The sequence below is a fragment of the Oncorhynchus mykiss genome, chromosome 12, assembly GCF_057628025.1.
Source record: "Oncorhynchus mykiss isolate SJ-2025 chromosome 12, ASM5762802v1, whole genome shotgun sequence".
In the NCBI taxonomy this organism is placed as follows: domain Eukaryota; kingdom Metazoa; phylum Chordata; class Actinopteri; order Salmoniformes; family Salmonidae; genus Oncorhynchus; species Oncorhynchus mykiss.
This window is the reverse complement of record NC_143033.1, coordinates 85,240,107-85,262,067: the sequence shown is the minus strand read 5'-3', so window position 1 is coordinate 85,262,067 and position 21,961 is coordinate 85,240,107. Positions and strand designations below refer to the sequence as shown.

At 43.7% G+C, this 21,961-nt stretch overlaps 1 protein-coding gene across 2 annotated transcripts; it reads left to right on the top strand.

Moving 5' to 3' along the window:
* The first annotated feature begins 625 nt into the window (after positions 1-625).
* On the top strand, positions 626-12,942 carry LOC110538619 (uncharacterized). 2 transcript variants are annotated; one of them, XM_021625556.3, is made up of 10 exons: positions 626-983; positions 1,352-1,484; positions 1,730-1,895; positions 2,152-2,261; positions 2,379-2,542; positions 2,900-2,919; positions 3,151-3,287; positions 4,816-4,982; positions 5,244-6,524; positions 10,890-12,942. In XM_021625556.3, the coding sequence occupies exons 2-10, from the start codon at positions 1,372-1,374 to the stop codon at positions 11,084-11,086; spliced, it is 2,355 nt and encodes a 784-aa protein (XP_021481231.1). In that variant the 5' UTR covers positions 626-983; positions 1,352-1,371; the 3' UTR covers positions 11,087-12,942. The 2 variants fall into 2 exon arrangements, with proteins under 2 accessions (XP_021481231.1, XP_021481229.3); XM_021625554.3 differs by having other exon boundaries at positions 5,244-12,942.
* Positions 12,943-21,961: the final 9,019 nt, after the last annotated feature.

Sequence of the window (21,961 nt, the reverse complement as noted above, 5' to 3'; positions counted from 1 at the left end):
CTAGACATTTGCTAAGTGTTCTATTGTCGTTTGCCCAATCACATTTCAGAGCTGACCCATTGGTAGGAAGAAATCAGAATTGGTCTGCCTGTGTATATTTTATTAGGCCAACATCGTAATATTGGCTTTGTATTTAACCCTGTCGTAAGCGTATAGGCTTAATCAAGGTCTGGAAAACTGGCCCAAAACTTCAGTGTAGTTGGCATAGGCTCGATCTACAATGATTTGTACCTCAAGCCTGGGTAGTTACAGCTTCCACTGATGCGTTATCCCCTCCGTGTCCCGTGCAAGACCCCCAGCATGCGTGTGTGTGTAAGTGCACACTTCAAAGACCATGAAGGACCACTGACATGAGCCCACGGCTTACACCAATGTAGTAGATGGCTGAGACCTTTAGCCATGGATTCTGTCGATGTAACAGTGTTATTTTTGAGAGGGTTATCAATTTGTGTAACGTGAAAGTTATGTTAAACTGATTTATAAATAACGACTGTCCATTCAAGCAACTGAAACCCAACCTACTATGACCAGGTACAACCAACAGTATTACCAGAACTGAAGTACATCCTCTCCCTATTGACAAATGGCCTGTGAGAGATTTCGTAACTGGCGTAAAATTGACCTTGGCACTAGCCAATGAAAAACAACGGATATGGCCCTAGTTCGGTTTCACTGCAGCAGTGTTACTCGCATACCTCAGTGGTTGTTCGCCCAACTTCTGATACGAGAATAACAAACATTAAAAAAAAAATATTCCTTCCCTCGGGTCAGTCGTTTTGCTGTGGAAACTAGCTGATTAGCTAATTTGATTACATTTGTAGCGTTGAATCAACGAGGCAACACCAAGAAACTGCTGTGTTTCGGCGGATCAGCTAGCTACGTAACGTTAGCTGACTCGACATCTGACATAGCCAGCTAGCGGCTAGCTAGCAACCACTACGGATACAATCTAGCTAACGGCTTTCGTTATCAAATACTCCCAGGTAATGTTATGCTAAATATATCTGCAGACTAACTTATATAAATCAATATAGCTAGTTATATTTATCATGTTTGCTTATGCCTGAGTCAGACGCTAACTAGCTAGACTTTCAGCTTAACGCTATGTACTGCGGTAGCTAGCTGCTAGCTATGATGCTAAGTTAGACATCAAAATCAGAAGGCTAGTCAGCTGGTCAGTTTGCTAGTTTCTAACATAACCTTATTGATGTTTGAGCTAGAACTAGCTTATCGAAGCCGTACATAAAGGCTAACGTTAGCTTGTATGGGGATACGAGGGCAACTTGACTCAGTTGTGGGTGGTTGTCAGTCGCATCGCCCTGTCCATTGACCCCGACCCCTGTCCCTTCAGCATGCTGATGGTGGGAGGCGATGGACGGATGCAGTAAAATGAGTGTGATGGAGCTGTGTGAGACGGATGATCTGGCCACCAGCTTGGTGCTGGACCCCTTGCTGGGGTTCAGCACCCATAAAATGAACGTCAGGTAATCTCGTTACACCTATCCATTACATTATATTTGACAAAAGTGTGTGAAATGACAAACTTTTGCCATAGATGTATGCATTGTACCATTTTTCTTGTGCTTGGTCTTGATGGTTCCTCTATGCGTCTAGTAATCAGTCTTCATCAGGCAGTTAAGGCACAACTTCAGCGTTCTTCAAAGAGAAGTGGAAAAGTTAATTCACAAATGCGAAGAACAGCACACACCTAATCCTTGTCGCCCTGCAGTCCCCCCCCAGAGGTCCGTCGTTGGGGCTACCTCAAAGAGACTCTGCTACGCTTCCAACGCACACATGACTTGCAGGCCACCTTTGAGGCCCTCACAGTGGGAGACTGGGCCTGTGACTACTTCACTGGACTGGGAACACACCGTCTGGAACTACTGAAACAGCATGTAAGTGTGTGTTTGCAGGATTAATTAACCCTGTTATATCAGTGTGCACTAGAAGTACGTTTTTGATTGCCCCTTCCTTTCTTTAGTCAGTGTAATTTCTTTCATTTGTTAATTTATTTTTATTGCCTCTGTCATTTTTTTCTTATTAGTTTGGGTAGTTAGCTAATATGACCTATTTTCACTTGTGGGTATTCATGATTGTGTGCATGAACATGCTTGGCTATATGCATGGTCTTGACAGCTATTATTTCTTCAGGTGTATCGCTACCTCTGTGCCTTCCTGTTGGATAGTGGTGTCCAGATTGAGTCATGTGACCGATACTCTTCAGAAACCAACGGAGCAAAGATAACCTCTACCAAGCACTGGTAAGGATCAACTTCTTTTAACAGTTGCATTCAATAGTCATGTGTAACTCTGCAGATTAGATAAATCTAGTCTGTGTTTTTATATATCATGTTTAACTGTGATGCTGAATGCTGCAGGTTTGTAGGTGAGCGGATGGAGGTTCTGTTGGGTTGTATAGCCGAGCTGAGTCCAGCAGACAGTGCTGTTCTGAGAGCAGGGGTGAATGACTTTAGTGTGATGTACTCTACTCGTAAGCGCTGTGCACAACTCTGGCTTGGGCCTGCGGCTTTCATCAACCACGGTGAGTTTTTCAAGAATCAACTCCAGTTACTGTCTGCCACACTGTACAGGCACTGTACACACACTAAAACAGAAACCCACTGTCCATACACTATCACAGAACACACAGACAGAGCATCTGCTTATGGGATTTCTCTTAATTAGGCAATCCTAACAAGTCATACATTAGATCTAGAGTGATCAAATCAAATGCACTAATCTAATCCTGTTATTTAATGTGCTCCCCTACAGCAGAGCTTCACAGGATTTGCTAATGGTCAATACTTTTATTATACAGACGCATGGCATAATTTCCAGTGTTTTTAAGTTGTTATATCTGTATTGTAACCATACGTTTGTTTCTGTTTCCTGGGTGAAGACTGCAGACCAAACTGTAAGGTAATCAACAATGTTATATATTATTAGTCATGTTACTCTTCTATATTTTTAATCGCTCTGTGTGTTTGTTCACGTTAAGCATTGTTCCCTTTTTATAGAAGTGTTGTTATACATGATTATTGTTATTATCCTCCTCGTCTGTGTCTTTTGTTTGTACTATTATGGTTTTATTGTTTGAAGTGTTACATCCCCAGGGCTAGCGATGTCACCTTGTTTCTTCCTTCTCTCCAGTTTGTTCCTGGCGATAAGAATGGAGGCTGTGTAAAAGTGGTGAGGCCCATCGCACCTGGGGAGGAGATCACCTGTTACTATGGCGACAGCTTTTTTGGAGAAGACAATGAAATGTGTGAATGCTGCACCTGTGAGAGGTGAGCGGATTGAGACATATCTGCTCATTGTCTCAATGACTAGCTTAACATACATACATACATACATACTATTTTCTACATTGTACATTGTTAAACAGATAAAAAAATATATATTTCAGATTCTTCAAAGTAGCCACCCTTTGCCTTGATGACAGCTTTGCACACTCTTGGCATTCTCTCAACCAGCTTTTCCAACCAATGCTTTTCCAACCGTCTTGAAGGAGTTTCCACTTATGCTGCGCACTTGTTAGCTGCTTTTCCTTCACAATCTCAATTAGGTTGAAGTCGGGTTTGTGGAGGCCAGGTCATCTGATGCAGTACTCCATCACTTTCCTTCTTGGTCAAATAGCCCTTACACAGCCTGGAGGTGTGTTGGGTCATTGTCCTGTTGAAAAACAAATGATAGTCCCACTAAGCCCAAACCAGGTGGGATGGTGCATCACTGCAGAATGCTGTGGTAGCCATGGTGGTTAAGTGTGCCTTGAATTCTAAATAAATCACTGACCGTGTCACCAGCAAAGCACCATAACACCACCTCCTCCATGCTTTATGGTGGGAAATACACATGCTGAGATCATCCGTTCACCCACACAGCGTCTCACAAAGCCACAGTTGTTGGAACCAAAAATCTCAAATTTGGACTCCAGACCAAAGGACAAATTTTGACTGGTCAAATGTTCATTGCTTGTGTTTCTTGGCCCAAGCAACCCTCTTCTTCTTATTGGTGTCTTTTAGTCGTTGTTTCTTTGTAGCAATTTGACCACAAAGGCCTGATTCACACAGTCTCCTCTGAACAGTTGATGTTGAGATGTGTCTGTTACTTGAACCCTTAGTGAAGCATTTATTTGGGCTGCAATTTCTGAGGCTGGTAACTAATAAACGTATCCTCTGCAGCAGAGGTACCTCTGGGTCTTCCATTCCTGTGCAGGTCCTCATGAGAGACAGTTTCATCATATCGCTTGATGGTTTTTGTGACTGCACTTGAAGAAACTTTCAAAGATCTTGACATTTTCCGCATTGACTGACCTTCATGTCCTAAAGTAATGATGGACTGTCGTTTCTCTTTGCTTATTAGAGCTGTTCTTGCCATAATATGGATTTGGTCTTTTACCAAATAAGTATATCTTCTGTATACTACCCCTACCTTGTCACAACACAACTGATTGGCTCAAACGCCTTAAGAAGGAAAGAAATTCCACAAATTACATTTTAACAAGGCACACCTGTTAATTGAAATGCATTCCAGGTGAATACCTCATGAAGCTGGTTGAGAGAATGCCAAGAGTGTGCAAAGCTGTCATCAAGGCAAAGAGTGGCTATTTGAAGAATCTCAAATATTAAATATATTTTGATTTGTTTAACACTTTTTTGGCTGACTATATGATTCCATATGTGTTATTTCATAGTTTTGATGTCTTCACTATTATTTTACAATGTAGAAAATAGTAAAAAATAAAGAAAACCCTTGAATGTGTGTCCAAACTTTTGACTGGTACGTGTAACATTATACCATTTCTTTATTATTTAGAAAAGGAGAGGGTCACTTCCGACACAGAGAGAGGCAGCCTGGTTGTGATGACTCTAATGACCTGTCTGGCCAGAAGTACCGCCTCAGAGACACAGACCTTCGTCTTAACAGAGGGAAAGCACCCTGTCCTCCTACATTTCGGCCTACATTTACATTTTCAAATTCAGGTAAGTTTGTGTCTCTCGTTTCAAACATTAAGCTAACGATGTTCATGTCTTTTAACAATGCCCGAAATTCTCATTCTAGGAAGATACAAGTGGTACTACGTATTGGTCATTGAGCAATAAACTGTCTATTGCTAAATGTATTGCAGATAAGACAGTTAGTGACAGTATGCAACTAGAATGTAATGTTAGGTGCAGTATGCATTTATTTGTTATGCTATTGGTTTTGCCTGAATTTCTTAGTTCTTTGTATTCCTGTCTTAGCTATCCCTTCAAGGAATTCATTTACCCAGCAGATGAAGAGAAATGCTCTGATGATGAGCAGGAAGACCAAAAGGTTGAAACAGGAGGGGCAAAGGAGGATATCGGGAATGAAGCAGCAACGGCTGATAATGCCATCCCTATCAGAGGTGGTGTTGAGGGACCTTCGGGTCCGAGTACGGCGCCACACGTTCAACTTCTTGTTGAGCTGCAAGGACCCCACCAGCAAAGAGAGGGCCTTGCTGCACCAGCTTGAACATGTGGAGACAAAAGACAAGTGGAGGAAGGAACAAGCTGCTCTCTGCTGTACAACCAAAGAGAATGACAAAATAGAGAAGAGCAGCAATACTTGTGAGTTAAACCTGAAGCCTTTCACTCTGCACCCTTCCTTGTCTTCTCAACAGAATGCTGGACCAGCAGTTTGTGGACAGATACTGGGTGGAAAGCCCCTTCGAGTGGTGGAAAAAGTATCTGTCCAGACAAGGATCTCTTCCAGAACAAGGAGCATGATCAGAAACTGTCACACACGCCAGTCTGTTTCCAGAGCCAAGAAGAACAACAAAATAATTTGCAAGCGCATTGAACTCACCAAACCCATTTGCAGAAAAAGCAACAGCGCAAGTCCTCAGAAACACTTGGATAGCTGTAGTGGAAAAGATGCCACGCACAATGTTATCAAAGATATTCATGGAACCAATTGCATAACCATCGAAAATAACACCAGCAGCAACAACAATGATGTGGCATACATCAGCAACAGAACATACACTGGTGGAGGCGGGCCCAAAGGCAGCAAGGCTCAGGATGCAGATCAGAAACCAGTGGGTCTGAAAGTGGAAATCAAAACCATTGGAGAATCGGGGACTGATGGGACACTTGTGGCGAACAAACCCTCTGGTAAAAGAGTTGAAGTTTGCCAAAGTGCTTTGGACAAAGCCAAGAAGCCTGGGAATCACCAGAAACCCATTAGTACTCCCCTTGTCACTACCACCCCTAGCACCATTTCCCTCTCTTCCCCCTCACTTGACCATGTTCCGGTAATGTCAGGACTGAAGCAAGTCACAGTTAGCTTGATAAGAGTGTCTGTGCCGGGAAGTGTAGCAGAAGAAAGGGCCTGTCCAGGATTGGAGGGAAAGGGCATTGTGAGAAGAGAGAGCAGTGTACCAGTGCAAGCAGAACAGATGGCTAGATCAGCTACACAGGGAGGAGAGGCAGACACCAGAGTGTCCAGGTCCCAGCAGAAGTCCATGGAGGAAGCAGGCAGGGAGTTGTCAGACGCTGAAGGTAAGAAAGGGGTGAGGGAAATGTATTTCAAGGCTAAGATTAACAAAGTTGATGTAGGAAGGGAACAGACTGCTGTGGTGAAGGTCGATTTATTACATGGTGAGAAAGTGGCAGGTGAGAAGGTCATTGAAATAGAAGCTGCTGGTGGGGGGGGAAAGGTTAGTGTGGCTGGGAAGGGGCATAGGGGGAGTGTAAAAGACATTGATAGAGGGGCAAAGCTAAATAGTAAAAGTGTACAATCTCAAGTTGTTGGCTGTGATAAGAGGGTGCTTAGAGGGCGAAATGATGCAGAAGAACAGCGTAATGGAAAAGCAGGAGGACAAAATAGCAAAAGTTGTGACAGCATTGTCAGAAAGGATGGAGGTAAGAATGAGAGGGTGTCTGAAATGGGGAGTAGTATAACTATGGACAAGAAGGGTGTTGTCATCAAACAGGTGAGGGTTCTGCTTTCTGATATTCTAAGAAAAGAGTGGGATCAGAAGGTTGGGGGCTCAGGAAGTGGGAACACAGGAAAGAAAGATCTAATTTCCTCCAACCATGAACAAATGGAAGATGGCAGAGAGGCAAATAATGATGGAGGGAAAGCGGTTAGGGAACAAATATCTGATGCACAGACAAATAGTTTGCCTCATGCAACAACACAAAGTGGGATAACTTCCAAACGGGGGAAAGGAAGGGCTAATAAGATGAAACTTGAGGGTCCAGGTCAAGACTTTCATATTCACTCGCCACAAAGTAATGATGATTTAATCCCAGCGAAAGATAGGCTTTCCAAGTCTCCCCCTCCTTCTTCAGAATATCTTCAGACACACACCCAGGCCAACATTCCTCTGAAGAAACGGATGTTCCGTAATTCGGTGGAGACTGACTCTGAGCAGAGCATCAACTCTCCTGTGTCAGAGCCATCCTCCAAGGACCTCAAACCCTCCACAGAGCTGAGGCAGAATCTTACTCTGTGTTCAGGAAGAGAAACTAAAGCTATCAAAATGTTGGAGGACAGCGGTAGAGGTGGGTTGCGGTCTAATAGGGACCCTAAGTCTACCGTTTCAGAGTTTGGGGTCCAATCTCGGACACAGACCTTCAAGAGGACAGCAAAACAAAATGCAACGCCCAGAATGCTGCGTCCCAGAGTCAATCAACTGGAACAAGACCGGCCACGGAGGAGTGCAGGAAAGTATAAAAGAGGGACCCGAGACTCAGAGGTACTGGAGAATGAATCTGATGAGGACAAACACAAAGCAGGACATGGTGAAATCTCACTGGATTCTAAAAAAGAACATGTAAATGAAGTAGGGAAGAAGCCAGAATCACATACTGAGTTACTGAATTCACTCACCTCACAAACATGCAAGGAAGAGAACGGGAAAGGGCAGAGCCTCAACTTCAAAATTCGTTTTAAGAGAAAGAGGGGCAAAGTGTGGGAGTTGGACAGACCTGCAGGAGGAGAGGATTTGATTATTGAAGCAGAGAAGTCTATTGATTCACAACAATTGGAGCCTTATAGGGCCATTTTAGATTCTGTGTCAATCTTAAACTTAGAAATGGAGAAGGGTGCCCAGGCAGATGGGAAGGAGACTCATGACGTACGATTTTGGAAGAGACGTAAAGTTAGACGAGACAGATTGGGGAGTTTGAAAGATAGAGGTCCCATTTTGATGAACAGGCAGAGTGAGGTTGTCGCTGTAGACTCGAAAGAGAAAAAAAAGGAACAGGGGGAGCTCAGCGAGGTAGAGATAAATGAGGTGCTAGACGAGGTTATTTATGGAGTAAAGCAACTGCCAGGAGAAAAGGGCCATACAATTTCTAGTGAGGGTATGTCTGTCGGAGTGGGGGGACTGCAATGTGACTATCAAGTCACACCAAGTCCTGTTAGAATCTGTGAAAAAGAGAAAGATATTCCATCCTTGGCTGAAGACGGAGAACAAGTCAATACTTGTATTGGAGTAGAGAGTACTTTGGTTAACAGTGGGGCACTGCATGAACACAAAGTAAAGGATGAAGACCAACCCTTACCACGGATCAAACTGCGGAGAAAAATACAGGGTGTATGGGAGGTGGACAGCCAGGTGTTGGAGCAGATTGAAGCAGAGTCTGTAAAAGAGAAGAAGGAAATGACATGCGTTAAGCCAAAAGAAGAGTGCCCTTCTCAACCTCCCACCTGCCAGAAACTCAACAGTGCAATCAAGTGCAACACTTTAAAAGATTCCTCTGCTGTTCTTCTGAAAAAAGAACCTCCCCCCCTCACTTTATCTCTCTCACCCTTGACCCTTAACTCACCCCAACCTGTGGGTTCTGATGTGATGGCCTATGCTCCTGAAACAATGAAGGATAGGGCCATGCCAAAAATCACTAATAGGGGAGGAAGGGGAAGGGGAAGGGGACGGAAAGAAAGACAGAAAACAGAGACTGCTCGTAAGGTTGCAACTGGAGAGATGGGAGCTTCTTGTCTTAGTCATAACCTGCTACAGATAGACAACAGTCTTTCTAAACTCTCAGAAGGGTTATGTCAGTCACAATCCTTAGAAAAAAACATACCTTCTGATTACACTGCTTCCACCTCAAAGATTCCATCCCAGTCTCAGTCTCCACCGTTCAGTTTCCCAGAAAGGATGCTTTCCACAGAATCCAGCTTTGCTAATTGCTGTGAAGATCTCCTCGACTTCCAGTGTCTCAATCTTGAAGGGTTCTATCATCCACAGAACATCCTCCAAACCTCTCCAATAGACCTCTGTCCAATGGATCCACCCAGCGGGCCCTTTAGTAGTCCCCTCTCTCATAGCCCCTCGGATGCTTGGAACCCAGAAACCCCATACCTTGGCCCTCCAAGCCCAGGAAGTATCTTCAATGCAGAGGATCAGCAATTTCTTAATGGTCTTGTGTGCTCCAAAAATGAGTCTCTCCCTTTGGATTGTGGAGTTAAGGATACTTCCAAAGACAGAGGACAGCTCAATGCAAATTTTGGTTTTACACCCCTGAGCAGCGCTGAGGGGACTTTCATGGATCGTTTTTTGATGAAAAATCCTGGGATGAAATTGTCAAAAGAAGATTCTAAGACACATGCCTTATCTTCAGCAGCCAAAACCCACTACTCTCAGAAAGAATCATTCATGTTTAATACAAATACTCCATCCATCGGTTCCCATTCCCACAATACCCCAGTCAATGTTCACCATCAGAGCACCAATGGTACTAAGGCTAGTTCTGCTCATTCCAATTTTTCTAAGGTCCAGCCTCAAGTCAAAACTCCGGGTCCCTTCCACCTGATGAGCTCTTCCAACAAATCTCAATCTTTTTCCACCTCTCAGCCAGTGCCAAGTTCCTTCAAAACTGGGCCCCAGAATTACTCAGTCAAGTCCGTCCATTCACCTCAAGTGGTTTCTAGCAAGTTTGGCTCACAATTAAATCCTAATGTAGGAGATGCTTTTCGCAACACGTATGACAAAAACTCCAGTGTGATCCAGAGTGTGCTTAAGTTTCAAGGAGGGAAACCAAGTCAGAATTTGAATAGTGCCCCTTCTAAAGTTAATATTGTCGCTGGCAACCCTAAAATTGCGGCCAAACCTCATATTGCCAAATCTAGGTACAGTGACACTGACAAGGTCCACCAGAGTAACAAATGTTCAGGTTTTAGCACTGGCGGCCATAAAGGTAGCATGCCCAGTTATAGCATAATTTCAGGAAAAGATCCAGTTCGTCTCAATGCATCAAACTACCCCATCAAGTCAAATCTTCCCAATGACAAAGTCCATCCAGATTATTTCCAGACATCCAGTAAAAGTACGACAGCTTTGGAGAAGCTGCCCTCTGACAAACCTCAATACACTGAAACCAGCTTTGGCAGCAAAAACTTCTCCACTCTCCCAAGGCCTTTCTTTTTCCCCAGCCAAGCACCTCAGAGTTATGGGTCTCCTCATGGCAAACGTTTGAATCAGGACAAGCCCTGTGGTGCTGTGCACTCCCAGAACCCTCACTCTTCCTATGCCACATCGGCGTCACCTGACAAACTGTGTTACGATTCCTCAGACTTGACCTTTTCCACCTCGCTCTCTCCCTCTATGTCTCAGCACAATAGCCCCCAAGTAGCACACAGCTCTCCCTCTGGATCACAGACACCAGCAAACAAACAGCAGCCCCCCTCCTCCTCCTTCTCCTACTCTTATGGTCACCAAGGTCCACCTTATGTGGTCAACTTTACTGGTGACCACTCAGTCACCATGGGCCTGGGAGATTACCCAGGGTCACCGCCCACCAACTATACGTACCGCTGCCTCATGGAGCCTTCGGGCACCCAGGGGAGGCTGGTTCTGGAGCCATGTGGACCCCAACTCTCACACTCACCATCTTTCTCTGTGGGGGGCTTTTCAGGGCTTAAAGGCCAGGATGACCACTGCAAGAGGGACACGCAACAGCAGTGCCAGCCCATAGACCACCCACCAACATCCCACCATGCTCCCACATCCTCCCACTCCTTGAGTACCCCGGTCTCAGACCGTAAGCCCAAAAGACTGAGGCTAGTGGTTACTGATGGGCTAGTGGATCTGGACCTCCAGTATACAGACTGATTTATACCTGTTCTTCTCATCTGACTTTGATGCAGCTTGTAATATATCAACATTATTGTACAGAATTGTTCATGAGGAGCATATCTCTGCCCTGATGTTTTTTTAAACAGAAATTTACACAGTCTACCTATCATTATGTTTGTTTAATGGTTACTGGTGTTTGTTCTAATCCCTCTCTTGGATACTGTTATGATATGAATGTCTCAGAGAAGGTTTTATTGACATCTGTGTGGATCGAGTAATGCTTATGCTTAACAGTTTTACTTCTATTTATTTTGTGAATACAACCATCTTATGTGTCAGTTCAGTGATTTGCAAGAGGAAAATATGTAGTGAATAGATCTCCATAATGCTTTTCTGGCATGACGTCCTTTCATAGTCTGTCATAGCAGAGGTTAGCCTCAAGGTGGGCACATTGAACTCTCTAGTTAGTAGTATGTGGAGGCCTTCTTATTGTACTGTAACATAGTTGAATGGGTTGTTCTCTGAAGTTGACATGTCAGGAAGATAGGCCTACACAAACCGTTTGCACATTCTACAACATGATTACTTTGACATAAAAATGTGTTTTTAAGTTTTAAAACAAGTGTGTCTCTATCATGTTTCTGTGATTTTGGGCAGTAGGGCTTTGATTCCAGTCAGTTTAAGTACTGTCTACGAGCTCTAAAATGTACAGTTTTATTGGATCTGCTCTCTGTTTCTCTAAGTACATAGACTTGCAAGTGTGTGTGGGAGTGTGGAGGAATTTTAGGTACCATGCTTTTCTGTACATGGTATGTTTGTGCACTGCCTTGCCAATTTGAGTGAAGATTAGCAGTCAATGGTGCATTAAGAAATGCACAGTGCATCAACAGTGTGTGTACTGTAGAATGACTTCCAGGCCTGTAAATTCCAGGACAACTCCACTGAGGGGTGGCGTGCATGACATGAACTGCAGCTCTGCAGACGCTGTCCAGAGCACCCACAGTATACGAGGGAGGGAGACCGGGTGGGTGGGAGACTGACTGCAATGTTTTCTGCAGAATGAGGTTTTATCTTTGGTCTGGTGTAGGTCAAGGGGTAGATGATACTGTATTAGTGTGGCAACTTGGACTAAGTGGGTACATTTTGTGTTCCCTCCCTTCTTTCCCCTCTGTATCCACACTGAGAATACTTGGTGCTTATTGCATTATTATGAAGCAACTTCAAAGCAATCTGTTGTGAGTTAGAACAAGGACAGTGACTTGTTACTTGATAATCTTGCTTTTAGTCTTGTCTCGCTCATTACTTAATTGGATCACACTGGTTAGGCTAGTTGTGTAGATGGTGATCACAATGAAATGTTATCTGAGAAATGTGTAGTCAGCCACGTGGTTGCATGTATTATTTTTACATCCATGAATGAGATTCACATTTTTGAAATGGACGTTGCTCTTACACATTTGTAATGTCATTTGAGCATTCCACTTTCGTCATCTAGACATCGTTCCAGTAGCAATCCAACAGAGGTACTACATCATCTTATGTAAAACCATGAAGCAGTCATGTCTTTCTGTATTATTATTATTATTATTATTATTATTATTATTATTGAAAATGGTGCTTTATTGTAATTTAATATTTTACATATAATATTGATTGTTCCAGATAAGAAAGGTTTGTTTATATTACATGATAGAACATATTGTTTATTTACTTTTTTTAAAATCTAACATTTCATTTATGGTTCCCCAACGTTTCCCCTGGACCAAGATTTAGAGTTGATTCAGGTGGTGATATATAATCAGCCTTCTGAAGAGGTAAACATTCTAATGGTCTGCTGTAGAATTGTAAAATGTAAATCATTAAAGAAAAATGCATTCTTTTTTTTGAATTAATCTTTGGATGTGTCTTCACAATTTATTCGTGGTATGACATGTATTTATTGGTTCAACAAACCCCCTTGTGTCGTGTGGCATGAAACTGTATTATGAACCATGATTCATTTATAGATTTGTGGATCGTCTGAAGCATGCTATTTTGAACTTGTAATGTTAGCTTACAGTGCCTAGCTAGTTAATCATTTTGCTTAATTAAATACAGTAATTATATTATTTGACTGAATTTGTTTGGTTGCAACCATCATTGTAGTCCACAGAAAATGCTGTAAACTCTATTTTGACTTATTTGTTCATTCAGCCATTTTGTTATACTGTAGTTTCTGAAAATACCAAACTTCTAACAGTGTATATGTTTAGGGTGGAAAAACAATATGCTGGTTTGATTGTAGGTTTGAATGAAAGCTTCCATCAGGCAACTACTTCCTTATTTACTCAACATATTTATACAAGCTTTCATATTCCTTTCTTGACTGGATGTGTGTCCCTCTCCAGTCAGTAATGTCTTTCTCTCTATCCATACAGTATATGACTGTCATTTACGTCTTGTCACTAAGCCTCTTCCTGTCTGTTTCCCATCTTCTCCATCACTCAGTTTTCAGTCTTGTTTCTAGCAGCATGTACTTCCCATTGGCATGTTTAGCACTTCAGATCCTGTGACCCACTTTGCTTGTCTCAGTGGAAAGTGAGGGGTTAAATGTGATGCCAAGTGGAACAGCTTTTCCATAATGAGGACAAGCAGAGCAGAGAAGCAGGCAGCAGAGAGGTGTGAGAGTGTGCTAAGAGACTGGATCCTTTGAGGTGTTTCACCAACCACTGAATGATCCTACAGACCTTAGTATCAATGCTAACACCTGCTGACACCTACATGTACATCAAATCAGTGATATCAATGCTAGTACCTGCTGACACATGTACAATGAGGGAAAAAAGTATTTGATCCCCTGCTGATTTTGTACGTTTGCCCACTGACAAAGAATAATCAGTCTATAATATTAATGGTAGGTTAATTTGAACACTGAGAGACAGAATAACAACAAAAAAATCCAGAAAAACGGATGTCAAAAATGTTATAAATTGATTTGCATTTTAATGAGGGAAATAAGTATTTTACCCCCTCTCAATCAGAAAGATTTCTGGCTCCCAGGTGTCTTTTATACAATTGGTAACACTACGCCGTGAATGACTGAAATCCTGCAGCGCCCGCAAGGTCCCGCTGCTCAAGAAAGCACATATACATGCCCGTCATTCAGAGGACAACTGGGTGGAAGTGTTGTGGTCAGATGAGACCAAAATGGAGCTCTTTGGCATCAACTCAACTCGCTGTGTTTGGAGGAGGAGGAATGCTGCCTATGACCCCAAGAACACCATCCCCACCGTCAAACATGGAGGTGGAAACATTATGCTTTGGGGGTGTTTTTCTGCTAAGGGGACAGGACTACTTCACCACATGTCTTGGTGATTCATCATTCCAGAGAATGCATTTCCACTGCTCCAGAGTCCAATGGCGGTGAGCTTTACACCACTCCAGCCAACGCTTGGCATTGCGCATTGTGATCTTAGGCTTGTGTGTGGCTGCTTGGCTATGGAAACCAATTTCATGAAGCTCCCAACAAACAGTTATTGTGCTGATGTTGCTTCTAGAGGCAGTTTGGAACTTGGTAGTGAGTGTTGTTACTGAGAACATATGATTTTTAAGCTCATTGCGCTTAAAAACTCACCAGTCACGATCTGTGAGCTTGTGTGGCCTACCACTTTGCAGCTGAGCCGTTTTGCTCCTAAACTTCACAATAACAGCACTTACGGGGCAGCTCTGACTTGTTGGAAAGGTGACATCCTATGACGGTGCCACATTGAAAGTCACTAAGCTCTTCAGTAAGGCCATTCTTCTGTCAATGTTTGTATATGGAGATTGCATGGCTGTGTGCTCTATTTTCAACAACTGGTGTGGCTGAAATTGCCAAATCCAGTAATTTGAAGGGGGGTCCACATACTTTTGTATATATAGTGTATGTAGCAGCATGAGCTCCTCTGCCCCCATGTTTAACACCCTCTGGTGATTACAGGCTGTCAGAGGGGCAGAGAGTAGCTGTAGCCATGTGTAGTGTAGTGGTGTAGTCTTAGAGATGGCTGAGACGGACTGAGTGGACTTGGTGTTGGAGTCTAGAGGAGACCAGCGGTAGACAGTACAGTAGGAGTACAGCTCAGTCACTCTGCCAGTGGAGCGGAGAGACAGAGAGAACACCCCCATTTGTAACCCTGAAAAATGAGCTCAGCTGGAGAGGAGAGAGAGAGAGAGAAAAGAGAGATGGAGGAGAGAAGAGCAGACAGAGAAAAGAGCTAGATTTTGAGAGCAGGGCAGAGATGGAGGAGAGGAGAGAGAAAGCAGAGGACTTAGAGAGGGCTTAGAAGGAGGTTGTGTAGCAGGACATTATTTCCCAGGTGACAGGAGGCTGAAGCTCCAAATGAGTGTCCAGTGCTGGTGGTGTCAGGGCATTAGTGTAAATTATGGCTTGGACAATTGTGGAGGAGAGAGAGGACTGAATAAATATGTCAGCTCCACGGCCAGGGATATGGCTTTTATCGTTATTATGAACATCTTTCTTTCTGACAGTTCCTGTTAGTAGTTTAATTTCAGAATCTTTGCTCTTTAGAGCTTGGGGTTTCAACTATTTTGTTAGATTGAGTTAATTGATATAAAGGTAGCTCCAAACATATTGGACAGTGACAATCATTTTGTTGTTTTGACTCTGTACTCCAGCACTTTGGATTCGAAATGATGCAATGACTATGATGTTGAAGTGCAGACTGTCAGCTTTAATTTTAGGTTATTTTCATGCATATCGGGTGAACCGTTAAGAAATTACAACACTTTTTGTAAATAGTCCCCCCATTTTAGAGGACCAAAAGTATTGGGACATATTTGCAAATTATTAAATCTTTCCAATAGAAATTTTAAAAAACAATTTAGTTATATATATATATATTTTTTTTTACTTTATTTAACCAGGTAAGCTAGTTGAGAACTAAGTTCTCATTTACAACTGCGACCTGGCCAAGATAAAGCAAAGCAGTGCAACAGAAACAACAACACAGAGTTACACATGGAATAAACAAGCGTACAGTCAATAACACACAGTGTGTGCAAATGGCATGAGGAGGTAAGGCAATAAATAGGCCATAGTAGCAAAGTAATTACAATTTAGCAGATGGTGCTGTGTAAGTAGTGATATTGGTGTGCAAAAGAGCAGCGAAGTTAATAAAAACAATATGGGGATGAGGTAGGTAGATTGGGTGGGCTATTTACTGATGGACTATGTACAGCTGCAGCGAGCGGTTAGCTGCTCAGATAGCTGATGTTTCAAGTTAGTGAAGGAAATGTAAGTCTCCAGCTTCAGCGATTTTTGCAATTCGTTCCAGTAACTGGCAGTAGAGAACTAGAAGGAAAGATGGCCAAAGGAGGTGTTTGCTTTGGGGATGACCAGTGAGATATACCTGCTGGAGCGCGTGCTACGGGTGGGTGTTGTTATCGTGACCAGTGAGCTGAGATAAGGCGGAGCTTTACCTTGCATAGACTTACTTATAGATGACCTGGAGCCAGTGGGTCTGGCGATGAATATGTAGCGAGGGCCAGCCGACTAGAGCATACAGGTCGCAGTGGTGGGTGGTATAAGGCTCTTTGGTAACAAAACGGATTGCACTGTGATAGACTACATCCAATTTGCTGAGTAGAGTATTGGAAGCTATTTTGTAGATGACAACGCCGAAGTCGAGGATCGGTAGGATAGTCAGTTTTACTAGAGTAAGTTTGGCGGTGTGCGTGAAGGAGGTTTTGTTGCGAAATAGAAAGCTGATTCTAGATTTGATTTTGGATTGGAGATGTTTGATGTGAGTCTAGAAGGATAGTTTACAGTCTAGCCAGACACCTAGGTATTTGTAGTTGTCCACGTATTCTAGGTCAGAACCGTCCAGAGTAGTGATGCTAGTCGGGTGGGCGGGTGCGGGCAACGATCGGTTGAAAAGCATGCATTTGGTTTTGCTAGCGTTTAAGAGCAGTTGGAGGCCACAGAAGGAGTATTGTATGGCATTGAAGCTCGTTTGGAGGTTAGTTAACACAGTGTCCAAAGAAGGGCCAGATGTATACAGAATGGTGTCGTCTGTGGAAAGGTGGATCAGGGAATCACCCGCAGCAAGAGCGACATCGTTGAACCTTGCCCTCATCCAGGCCAAGGTGGCGAGACACAGTAGTGATGACACCATAGGCCTGGTTGATCTCTGCACCAGACAGGGTGCTCTTGACAGCATATTTGGGGTCCAACGTACGCTGCGGCATGTATGGGCTTCAGGCAGAAGTTTCCTCTGCTTGGAGCAACAGTGAAGTGGGAAGGGCAGTACGGATTTCTTCTCTTACATCTGCAAGCAGAGTCTGAACATCAGACAGGATGGCATTGTCTCCCTCAATCTATGCAATGGCTACTGCTATAGGTTTCAGGAGTTTCAGGTTGCTTACCACTATCTCCCAAAATACATCATCCAGGAGGATCCTCTTGATGGGGTTGTCCATATTGGCAGACTGTGATATGGCCATTTCTTGGAGAGACTCCTTCCCCTCCAGGAGACAAACATGATGACAACACCATCCCAACGGGTGTTGCTGGGCAGCTTCAATGTGGTGCTCTTATTCTTCTCACTTTGCTTGGTGAGGTAGATTTTTGCTATAAGTTGATGACCCTTCACATACCTAAGCATTTCCTTGGCTCTCTTGTAGATTGTTTTCAGTACCATGATGTCCTTGAGGAGCAGATTCAATGCATGAGCAGCACAGCCAATGGGTGTGATGTGAGGCTAGGACTCATCCACTTTAGACCAAGCAGCCTTCATGTTCGCAGAATTGTCTGTCACCAGTGCAAATACCTTCTGTGGTCCAAGGTCATTGATGACTGCCTTCAGCTCATCTGCAATGTAGAGACCGGTGGGTCTGTTGTCCCTTGTGTCTGTGCTCTTGTAGAATACTGGTTGAGGGGTGGAGATGATGTCGTTAATTATTCCTTGCCCACGAACATTAGACCAACCATCAGAGATGATTGCAATAAAGTCTGCTTTCTCTATGATTTGCTTGACCTTCACTTGAACTCTGTTGAACTCTGCATCCAGCAAATGAGTAGATAAAGCATGTCTGGTTGGAGGGGTGTATGCTGGGCGAAGAACATTCAGAAATCTCTTCCAATACACGTTGCCTGTGAGCTTCAGATGTGAACCAGTTGCATACACAGCTCGAGCAAGACATTCATCAGCATTTCTCTGACTATGTTCCTCCATTGAATCAAAAAAACTTCTGATTCCAGGACCATTAGCTGTTGCTATCGATAAGGTGTCTGATTCATCATTTTCACCTTGAATAGAAGTAGAGGGACTTTTGTCAGAGGTTGCTTGTTGTGAGCGCTGAGGGAACTTTATGCACTTGACCAGATGATTCTGCGTCTTTGTTGGATTCTTCACATATGATTTGGCACATTATTTGCAAATGTACACAGCTTTTCCTGCAGTGAAATGTCTCCACACATCAGATAATGCCCCGTGGCATTTTTCTTTAAAGATTGTAAAAGAAATTGTAAAAAAATAATTATAATACAATTCCATGTACAGATAAATAGTTAAGCAGTTAGATTAAACAACTCATTTGAAAGATAAATGTTTTAAAATGAAACATGTATGGAAACAGGTGAATTAACACTCCTCAGTTAGCAGGCTTAAGCAAGCTAAAACCCACACTGTAGCAAAAACTAACTAGCAAAAATTGTTAACAAGTTAGAAATGATTTAAACACACTTTGCTGTAGGCTACTATTTACTAGTTTACAAAAAATCATGTATGTCATATAGAATATATTCACCCCACCCAGTATTATAATCAAAACTCAGAGCTCAGACAGTGTAGTAGTATGGGCTCAGTAGCATCTCATTAGTGTGCAAGATCTTGAGAATCAGCTGTACCTGTGATGGAAAAATGCACTGTGCATGCAGAGGGTTGCGATTCCATTGAATTAGGGATAGTTTAACCAAAATATGCCACAAGACCTAGAATTGCCGTATGTGTATCCCACAAAAAAGGTTCACTGTTATAAGCTAACTTTTTTGATGAATTTAAGCTAAATTCCCAGGCTTGACTTCCCATGGAAATTTCCCGGAAAGTTTCCGACCCTTTGCAAAGCTACTCATTGTATACTAAATTCAGCTAACCACACACAGACTCTCACAGATAGACACAGACAGGGGCTGCGTTTGGACAGGCAGCCTAATTCTGATATTTTTTCCACGAATTGGTCTTTTGACCAATCTGATCAGCTCTGAAAAATATCTGATGTGAAAAGATATGATGGGTTTGACCAATTAGTGGAAAAAAGATCAGAATTGGTCTGCCTGTGTAATCACACAGACTCACCCAATCACGCAGGGGGAAAGAAAATTATTCAACGGCAGTGCGCACACACACAAATCAATGCAATCTCAATTTAGTGACAATGATGATGGATCACATTTACATCAAATCAAATAAAATCAAATTTTTATTTGTCACATACACATGGTTAGCAGATGTTAATGCGAGTGTAGCGAAATGCTTGTGCTTCTAGTTCCGACAATGCAGTAATAACAAGTAATCTAACTAACAATTAACAATCCAAAACTACTGTCTTGTACACAGTGTAAGGGGATAAAGAATATGTACATAAGGATATATGAATGAGTGATGGTACAGAGCAGCATAGGCAAGATACAGTAGATGGTATCGGGTACAGTATGTATAAATGAGATGAGTATGTAAACAAAGTGGCATAGTTTAAAGTGGCTAGTGATACATGTATTACATAAGGATACAGTCGATGATATAGAGTACAGTATATACGTATGCATATGAGATGAATAATGTTATATAATATATTATATAAGGTAGCATTGTTTAAAGTGGCTAGTGATATATTTACATCATTTCCCATCAATTCCCATTATTAAAGTGGCTGGAGTTGAGTCAGTGTCAGTGTGTGTGTTGGCAGCAGCCACTCAGTGTTAGTGGTGGCTGTTTAACAGTCTGATGGCCTTGAGATAGAAGCTGTTTTTCAGTCTCTCGGTCCCAGCTTTGATGCACCTGTACTGACCTCGCCTTCTGGATGATAGCGGGGTGAACAGGCAGTGGCTCGGGTGGTTGATGTCCTTGATGATCTTTATGGCCTTCCTGTGACATCGGGTGGTGTAGGTGTCCTGGAGGGCAGGTAGTTTGCCCCCGGTGATGCGTTGTGCAGACCTCACTACCCTCTGGAGAGCCTTACGGTTGAGGGCGGTGCAGTTGCCATACCAGGCGGTGATACAGCCCGCCAGGATGCTCTCGATTGTGCATCTGTAGAAGTTTGTGAGTGCTTTTGGTGACGAGCCGAATTTCTTCAGCCTCCTGAGGTTGAAGAGGCGCTGCTGCGCCTTCTTCACGATGCTGTCTGTGTGAGTGGACCAATTCAGTTTGTCTGTGATGTGTATGCCGAGGAACTTAAAACTTGCTACCCTCTCCACTACTGTTCCATCGATGTGGATAGGGGGGTGTTCCCTCTGCTGTTTCCTGAAGTCCACAATCATCTCCTTAGTTTTGTTGACGTTGAGTGTGAGGTTGTTTTCCTGACACCACACTCCGAGGGCCCTCACCTCCTCCCTGTAGGCCGTCTCGTCGTTGTTGGTAATCAAGCCTACCACTGTTGTGTCGTCCGCAAACTTGATGATTGAGTTGGAGGCGTGCGTGGCCACGCAGTCGTGGGTGAACAGGGAGTACAGGAGAGGGCTCAGAACGCACCCTTGTGGGGCCCCAGTGTTGAGGATCAGCGGGGAGGAGATGTTGTTGCCTACCCTCACCACCTGGGGGCGGCCCGTCAGGAAGTCCAGTACCCAGTTGCACAGGGCGGGGTCGAGACCCAGGGTCTCGAGCTTGATGACGAGCTTGGAGGGTACTATGGTGTTGAATGCCGAGCTGTAGTCGATGAACAGCATTCTCACATAGGTATTCCTCTTGTCCAGATGGGTTAGGGCAGTGTGCAGTGTGGTTGAGATTGCATCGTCTGTGGACCTATTTGGGCGGTAAGCAAATTGGAGTGGGTCTAGGGTGTCAGGTAGGGTGGAGGTGATATGGTCCTTGACTAGTCTCTCAAAGCACTTCATGATGACGGATGTGAGTGCTACGGGGCGGTAGTCGTTTAGCTCAGTTACCTTAGCTTTCTTGGGAACAGGAACAATGGTGGCCCTCTTGAAGCATGTGGGAACAGCAGACTGGTATAGGGATTGATTGAATATGTCCGTAAACACACCGGCCAGCTGGTCTGCGCATGCTCTGAGGGCGCGGCTGGGGATGCCGTCTGGGCCTGCAGCCTTGCGAGGGTTAACACGTTTAAATATCTTACTCACCTCGGCTGCAGTGAAGGAGAGACCGCATGTTTTCGTTGCAGGCCGTGTTGTTTCCGGCGCCGACAGAGATGGCCGCCTCGCTTCGCGTTCCTAGGAAACTATGCAGTTTTTTGTTTTTTTACGTGTTATTTCTTACATTAGTACCCCAGGTCATCTTAGGTTTCATTACATACAGTCGAGAAGAACTACTGAATATAAGATCAGCGTCAACTCACCATCAGTACGACCAAGAATATGTTTTTCGCGACGCGGACCCTGTGTTCTGCCTTACAAACAGGACAACGGAGTGGATCCTATGCAGCGACCCAAAAAAACGACTCCGAAAGAGAGGGAAACGAGGCGGTCTTCTGGTCAGACTCCGGAGACGGACACAGCGCGCACCACTCCCTAGCATTCTTCTTGCCAATGTCCAGTCTCTTGACAACAAGGTTGATGAAATCCGAGCAAGGGTAGCATTCCAGAGGGACATCAGAGACTGTAACGTCCTTTGCTTCACTGAAACATGGCTCACTGGAGAGACTCTATCCGAAGCGGTGCAGCCAACGGGTTTCTCCACACATCGCGCTGACAGAAACAAACAT